At 35.9% G+C, this 7,933-nt stretch overlaps 2 protein-coding genes across 2 annotated transcripts; one reads left to right on the plus strand and one right to left on the minus strand.

The window, feature by feature from the left end:
* The first annotated feature begins 513 nt into the window (after positions 1-513).
* LOC119644154 (arrestin domain-containing protein 17-like) lies at positions 514-1,707 on the plus strand. The gene is made up of 4 exons (XM_038043682.1): positions 514-607; positions 687-1,021; positions 1,081-1,600; positions 1,670-1,707. Exons 1-4 carry the CDS (start codon positions 514-516, stop codon positions 1,705-1,707), a joined length of 987 nt encoding a protein of 328 aa, XP_037899610.1.
* Positions 1,708-3,600: 1,893 nt separating this feature from the next.
* Positions 3,601-5,926, minus strand: LOC119644153 (arrestin domain-containing protein 3-like). Its single transcript, XM_038043681.1, has 4 exons — positions 5,815-5,926; positions 5,372-5,694; positions 4,022-4,718; positions 3,601-3,950 (listed from the first exon to the last, which is right to left on the minus strand). Exons 1-4 carry the CDS (start codon positions 5,924-5,926, stop codon positions 3,601-3,603), a joined length of 1,482 nt encoding a protein of 493 aa, XP_037899609.1.
* Positions 5,927-7,933: the final 2,007 nt, after the last annotated feature.

Genomic DNA, 7,933 nt, shown 5'->3' on the forward strand with positions numbered 1-7,933 from the left:
ATTTTTTCACTTCAACTTTGAAGTTGGTTTTGTATTGATACAAAACGAAAAAATTAACACAGTTGGTCAGGTGCTAGTGTATGAAATAATATAATTTTGTATAACTTAATTCTGTTACTGAATAACATAGTATGTTTAATGTTATTATGTTGCTTATGTTATAAATTCTTTAAGAGCTTGCATGTTGGCTTGTATGTCGGTATTGTGAGACGTGAGACATGAATAAGCGAAGAGTAAGTTTACGAAATTATACGCAAAGTGAGCTGGTTCACTGGCCATTATTTTTGGTAACAGCTCAATAGCATTAAAAATTGTTATTACTTTGCAAGAACGTGTACTTTGTAAAAGCGTTTGCTATGTTATCTGATACCTGGGATGAAAAAACTTAGAAACCTGTTTTTGTTTTTGAACACTTTTAACTTTAAATTTTTGTAAAATGTCATAAATTTTTCGTTTCCTTGCTTGTAAAATATTTGAAAAACTTTGTCGACCAAGATGTTTTCAAACTCAAAAATGCATTTACAAACCGATGATTTCGAGTTTTTAAGCGGTGATACCATAACCGGTACTGTTGTACTGGAAAACACCGATCTTCTTCATTTCATTGGTAAAAGCTAAACGCAGAAAAACGGCCGAAAAATCATTAAAATCATTGGTGTTTTTATTTTTCAAAGAATTATTTGTAGCCTTCGGTAGTGAGATCATCGTTGATTGGAATGATTTGGAAGCGAGAACTCAAAACAGTTTTACCGTGCATTACGACCAACGGTTTGAAAACAAATTGATATCCATCAATGCACAACGAAGTTTGGTGCGTGAGAGCATGGAACCAGGAAATCATTACTATGAGTTTTCTTTGAAAATACCTCGAGCCACGCCTTCGTCATGCACGGCCAAGTTTGGTTACATTAAATATGAACTATCCCTGGTGCTGCATGATACGAAAGGATTTCAGAAGTTGTACACTCTCCCCATTCATATACAGAGAAGCCTTAATTTATCTTTAAACCCGAAACTATTGGTAAAATGAAACGAGTGTAAAAAAGTCGGAAAAAAATATTCAATTTTCTATTCTTTTAGAGACCCTTTTGCAAGGAATTCAATTACAATACCAATTGGTGGTTTTTGCCTTGTCTAAGCAAACCTTTTAATGCCACAATTGCTTTGAATTCTTGTGCATTTATACCGGGCGATCAAATCGAATACACCATAACCGTTGATAACGCAAGCCGATATTTTGATATAGAAAAAATTGATTTGGTATTAATACAAAAGCATCAATTTCAAGCTGAACGTCCCTATAAAAAATCGCGTCACGATATAAAGGTCTTATTAACAACAACTCATAATAAGCCATGTCGCCGCTTAGCGCAATGTATTGTGACCGGATGTCTTCAGTTACCTGAAACGTTACCGATTACCAGTCAGGATCCAACTATAATTATGGTTAATTATTCACTACATATATTTATTGAAATGCGAGGCTTTAATAACAGCAGCTACTTAAGAATACCAATAATCATAGGGAGTCATAACGAAGAGATTCGATTGATGGCAAATTCTGCGCTGGATCATGTCATTAACATAGCAGATAAAAATGGTCGGAAAAATATTTTCAATTAAAAAGATTTTTCTGTTTTTTCTAATTTTCCTTTTCCTTAACTTATAGAATGTTCTGAAAATCTTCAAGCGGAATGCATTGTGTAATTTGGTTTTATAAGAGTTTTTAAATAAGTCATTGCATATAATTCCTATAATTGAGTTTTAAACAAGATACAAGTAACAAATAAACTTTCAAATAATAGGGCCGTACTGCATCCTTTCAAAAGTTGATTTGAAAAATTTCTTATAACTGCGTCTCTCCCTCAATTGTAAATGAAAATGTTTGCTAAAAGAGGCAAATGGATAATGAGCGATAGTAGCTAAGATAATATTCCTTAAGTACAATACTCGATGAAAGACATCACACATATTCCTTATGCGAAAGTTAATCCGACATTTTTCCAAGTAGTTGCCTGTTATGCACAACCTTGCTTTGAACATCATAAAAGAAAGAGAAGGCTTGCCAAGTCTTCTACATTGACTCTACTATTAAGGAGAGGTTGTTCGCCATTTGCTCGATGCGTTAAAAGGTTGCATTGTGTTTTGGTGATGAATTTGACTTAGGTTTTAATTGAAGGCAAATATCACCTTTGCTTGACATACGCACTTATTCTGCTTCGGTGAAAAGCTCGAATCGATTTTGTGCGTTTTCCAATGAAGACTTTGTATTAGGTAGAAAATAATGAGAGTAATAGAATCCATAACCCTGACGTATAATTAAGAGCCGCGTTATAGGTGTAAGGAGTTGCGACGGACCTCCGCAGGGGCCTGCCTAGTTCAATTCTTCCGTACAAACTAAGAAATTCGAAATAATGGTGACTGAAGTATATTACAATTTTGAGGCTAACGGCACCTGCTGAGGTCAGCGAAACAAAATCCAGCGAATTCATAATTCGTTTGTACTGGGCATAAAAATATGAAACCGGATTTGCCCATACATACCTCTAACACTACAAGTAAAGTGCATACGAGCGCGAAACATTTCTTTTATAGCCTGAATAGTTGACAATAAGGTTGTAGCCGTAACTCTAGCGAATCACAAAGCAAAATTAATTTTTCGAAGAATGTCGAAGACTAAACAAAAAGTCTTTTTTGATGAAGCTCTTCTGACAATCTCAGGCTTGAGCACTCGAGCATACCATACACATCGACTGTGAGACTGAATTACTTGAGCAGAAAGACAATATTGTGTGTTCAGTGGAAGCAGAACAGTGTGCTCTGTTGTAAGCTGTAACGGGTAGTACCAAACGCTACAAACAACAGTTACTCGATTTGAATCATTCAATATTGAAAAACTGAGAGCAAATATCAAAACGAATAGCAGATGTCCGCGTGTCCATATAGTGAAGCCAGTTCGCATAGAAAAGGGAGGATTTAGCTCATGCGGTTTACTCATGAAACTCGAGTACTTCCGATCACCTCTTGTTTCCATCAATGGGATAGGCGCTTACTACGCAGCACTTCACTTCTTAGGAGAATATACGAAAGTGGTTCAATGACTATTTTGCCTGAAAGGGTCAAAACATCATATGAGACGAATGCAAAATATGGACAACAAGCAACCAGCGACCAGTAAAATATTTTTCATTATTTTGTCGTTTCATATTTGCGTACCTGGTAATGCTTTTTTAAGCGGCTCATTCCACATCACTAGTTCGAAACCCACACCAATACATGGCATTTTCATTTCTTTTCCCCTCTGGAAGGTGCAGTAGACGCCGTAAGCTGTTAGTTGGAATTGGTAGGCCGTTGATTTTCTAGTTTCTAGTAGATTTTTGGTTCTGTTCAAACTTTGCTTTTCTTCGCTCATGTAATTTTCTTTTCCAAACCTTTTTTAAAAACATTTAGAATGTTTTTTTTTTTATATCAGCAAAGCTTTTTTATACTTAAGATTATTAAGGAATATCGAACTAAGGCTCGTGTGCTTAAGCTCTTATAAAAATATACTTGTTTAGTTAAACTCTTTGGTTCGTATCTTTAAGCTCTTAGCGATAAATCTTAGCTCATACGGTTCATTGACGGTTCGTTCGTTTCAGCAACGTTTTCTATTTGGACTTGAGTAGTTTCGATTTCGTGAATATCGTCTTCATTATTGTCGGGTTCGTCTCTAACGCTTAAGATCTCCAAAGTATCCAAAGAACGTCCCGTTTGATTTGTACCTAAAGATCCGTAAGATCCTTGGTAAGCCCCTGTTGCATCAAGTAACGAATCGGTAGGATTGCTAAAGGTGTTGTAGCTGGGAAACGGCGGTAAATGTACGCTACTCCTCTTAGATCCCTTGGGCATGGGCTCTGTAGAATCTAAAGTATCACGACTACCCAGTGTAGCGTAACTAAATGAAGGCGGTACTGAAAAGTACACGAAAAATATTTACTTATTTTTTTCTTTTTCCAAATTTAAATAACAAATTTTAACCTACAACAACTATCATAAGACGGAGGATCATCATCATTTTTCTTCTTTTTTCGCTGCTCTTCCAGTTTATTCAAGTCGTCGCGTTGCGTTATTATGGTATAATTTAATAAATTATTCAATTCTTGCTGTAATCTAAGTGTAGGTTGCGTTGTTACTAAACCCCTGCACACTTCGGCGCCCCAAGCCCTATTACCATCGGCGGCATTACTTTGACCTTCTAAAGCTCTCTGCTCGGCCAGAAATTCTCGTATGGGCGTTGTGCCAATAATAACGGGTAATGAAATTTCCGCGTCATAATGAAAACAACCAGTTTTCAGTTTCACTTGTAAGCTATAGTGCAAAAATACTATATAATTTAAATTCAAAGTTGACCTTGGCGTATTAATGGGAACATAAACACAAGCTTCGTATAAACGTTTCGATAAACGCAAAGTCCGCTCTTCAATTACCATTTTATAGAGAGTTTTGCTATGATAGTTACGTTTAAGTGGCTTACGGGCCAAAAATACAAAATGCTGTTTCAAAGAGGCCTCCACAGCCCAGACGTCATAATGAGGCGACTGATTGTCTAGCTCTAATTGAAATTTTATATACTGCCCGGGTGTATAACCGGCATAAGGCAAAGAGAGGCGAAAATTTAAAGGACCTGAACTGCAAGGCCAACGGCACAAGTATTTCATACTTTCTTCATTTAAGGATAACTAGAATGAATAGAAAAAGGAAAAAATTTCAATATATTTTTGGTTTTTATACCCTACACCACCCATGTTCGAAAGATATATGGAACATTCAGAAGGACATGAAATAGATTTACCTTTTATTATATCAAAATTATTTTTTGCATTGTTTTTTACTTGTCTGTCTGTCTGTCAATTTACAATTTTTGCGATATTTTTTAATGAAATTTGTTGCACTAAACTTAGAAAAGTTGTGAGTAAGGTGGACACCGATTTAGGAATACAATTCTTAGTGTCCTCCTTCTGTGCACGTTACACATCATTTGTAGTGCAAACGTGCGGACATGTACATGATATGGAAGGACTTGCGATGGATTTACCTTTTATTACTCCGATCGATTCAGAATCACTTTATGAGTCGATCTTTAGCTTGTCTTTCCATGTGTCTCTCTTGTTTTTTTTGTATTCAATCTGTGGATATTTTGATAAAATTTGGTATTATTGCGGGTTTTGGATCAAGGCCGACAATTGGCAATGGTTCGGATTGGACCACTCTTTCGATCACTTCCCTTATAACGCTTTGTTTTGAATAACGTTAGGGTGGTGTAGGCTTTTTAATAGATGGCAATAGCCCACTATACGGTTCTTGTTTGTTATAATTTAATAATAATATTTACCGAATAATCTGGATTTATATTTAAGTCCAGTGTTTGGACTACGGTAATTGGTTGACGGAAAACCTCATTGAAACTGCGCGGCTTATCAATAACTAAAGACATATGATAGGCTATATAGCCGTAGGGCCCTGCGCAAGACGACGGACAGTCTTGCGGTATACGCAACGTTAAGACATAGATATGAGTGCCAGCTGAAAATTCGGTATTATCGAAAACACTGGCTCGCGAATGTAAATACTGCTGATGACCGAAATAATTCGCTGTCTCCTTACCACTAATAGACCACTGTACCTTGGCCTCGCCTTCCAAGCTAACGTAAACGGCTATTAATGTTGAAAGAACCAAAAAAAAAAAAAAAAAAAAAAAAAAGAAGAAAAACAAAAAAGAAATGAAAGGGAACAGCTCTTGAAAAACATTTTCATTTTCACTTTATCTAAACTCACCGTTGACTCGTTTCACTTTATCCGTTTTCAAGAGAATACGACCTTTGATATATTCACCGGAATTATAAACTGGATTTAAACGATCCAATTGAAAGGTGCACGAGGTAGGCATTGTTTGTGTTAAAACATTTAAATTATTATTATTTTTTTTTTTAAACTTTATTTTAATTACTTTCGCTCTTGTGCAAGAAACAACCTTTTTCTTACAGCATCTTTTACAAAGTGATGGCACTCTTCAAACTAACTGTGGGGTTGTTTGTGGTGCCTTTGTGTTGTCTGTGAATATTTTGGCTAAAGTTGCATTATATGTGTTTTTGCCAAGGAATCAATATTTTGGCGCCAATAAGACGACTATAACTTTTTTTTCATTTTATGAAAAATGTCGCTATATGAACCTTCCATAGCCCGAATAGTTGCATAGCTGCTGATAATGTGCGTAAAACTTATTAAATGATATCAGAAAATTTTGCAATAAATTTGTAATAAATTTTCTGATTTTTTTTAAAGTAAATGAATTTTCGAATTTTTTTTTTTGGATTCATCAGCTTTAACGGGTTAAAGATTTTTCTTTTTTTTCTCATTATATGACGAATCATTCACACGAGCGTTTTCTACCCATGTAAAACCGTAACGTTTAAAAAGAAAAGATAGTTAAAATAAGAGGCAGGTAGGTGTGCGTAGTCTAGTCGGTATGTTCCCGATCAGTAAGCTGGGCAAGCAGTTTAGCTTTATGACCAAAGTAAATTCTACCACACTGGGATTTGAAACGGCGCAAACACTTACCTATTCGACTACTCTTGCAGAAGATTGTCTCTAAGGATTAAACCTGAAAATGTCGATTTGAAATTCTCGAATAACTAACACAAACATTAATACTGAAACCAAGTCATGCAAGCATAGTGATTGAGAGACAACTGAGTGTTTAATCACTTTTGAAATCTTCCGCAAATATTTCGCTTCATTTGGTTCTTTTATATATACATACGAGGGATGTTTAAGCAAATTCGCGGAAATCTCAAATGTTTTTGTTAACTAACTTAAAGATTATTTGAAAGGAGATTTATTTACTGCTTACAAGATGGCATTAAAGTCTTATGGCACACACAAGTAGCAAAGGGTTCAAAGCAGCTCACATTTGTGTAGCTAAAGGATACCTAAAAAATGTCCAATTGAATTTGACGAAATTTCGTTCGTTGAAATAAATTTCGTAATTTGCAGGTAACAATCAGGTGGATGAGTAGCTTTCACTTCAAATTTTAATATTCCTATCTACTGCGCCGGGCAGTTCATGGAAATTGCTCCTAATATTCTGGCAAATGTCGAGTGAGCTCAGCAAGGAAGAATTGTATAATTGTGTAGCGAGTCTTCTTTGGCGGGCTATGCTCAGCCAATCCGGAACTCTCTCCAAGAAAATTTGTATTAAAAAAACTTGGACCTTCGGTTTTGTTCCTCTGCTTCTATTTATTTATTTCTGAGGAATTTTACAATAGATAAGCGATTTTAAGGGTAGTGGGAGGAAAAAAGCCAGCGAGGTGACCCGACTCTTCTTTAACGTTTTAATATTTCTTATTCGTTACGAACGATTATTATTATATTCACTTTTCCACGTTTCCGTATCACGAGTTTCTGTAAAAGAAAAGAATACGTCGCCAATAGCATGAAAAACGGTCATGCGTTCAACCTTGGACAGTAGTGTGCAAAGCGGTCATTTATCTAAAGTTGAACAGTATCGTGTGAAGATCACGAGTCTAAGCTTGCATCTTAGTCTAAACAACAGCATGAAAAAGAGTCATGCATTTAACTTTGGACAACACAGCGCGGAAAAGATGTTCCTCTAAGCGTAAAAAATGGTCGTGTCTAAGCTTCGGCACTAGTATTAAAAAAAGTCACGCATTTAGGTTTGAGTAAAAGTGTGGGAAAATGAACGTTCTTGTAAACGTAAACGCCAACATGGAAAAAGATGATTCATTTAAAGTTAAGCAGTATCGTGTGAAATTATCATGAGTCTAAGCTTGGGTAAAACCATGAAAAAAGTCACGCGTCCAAGTTTAAGTAAGAGCGTGGGAAGGGGGCGTTCCTGTACGCGTGAATAACAACATGGACAACGACCGTTTATCTA

This window comes from Glossina fuscipes, unplaced genomic scaffold (assembly GCF_014805625.2).
Source record: "Glossina fuscipes isolate IAEA_lab_2018 unplaced genomic scaffold, Yale_Gfus_2 93384, whole genome shotgun sequence".
In the NCBI taxonomy this organism is placed as follows: Eukaryota; Metazoa; Arthropoda; class Insecta; order Diptera; family Glossinidae; genus Glossina; species Glossina fuscipes.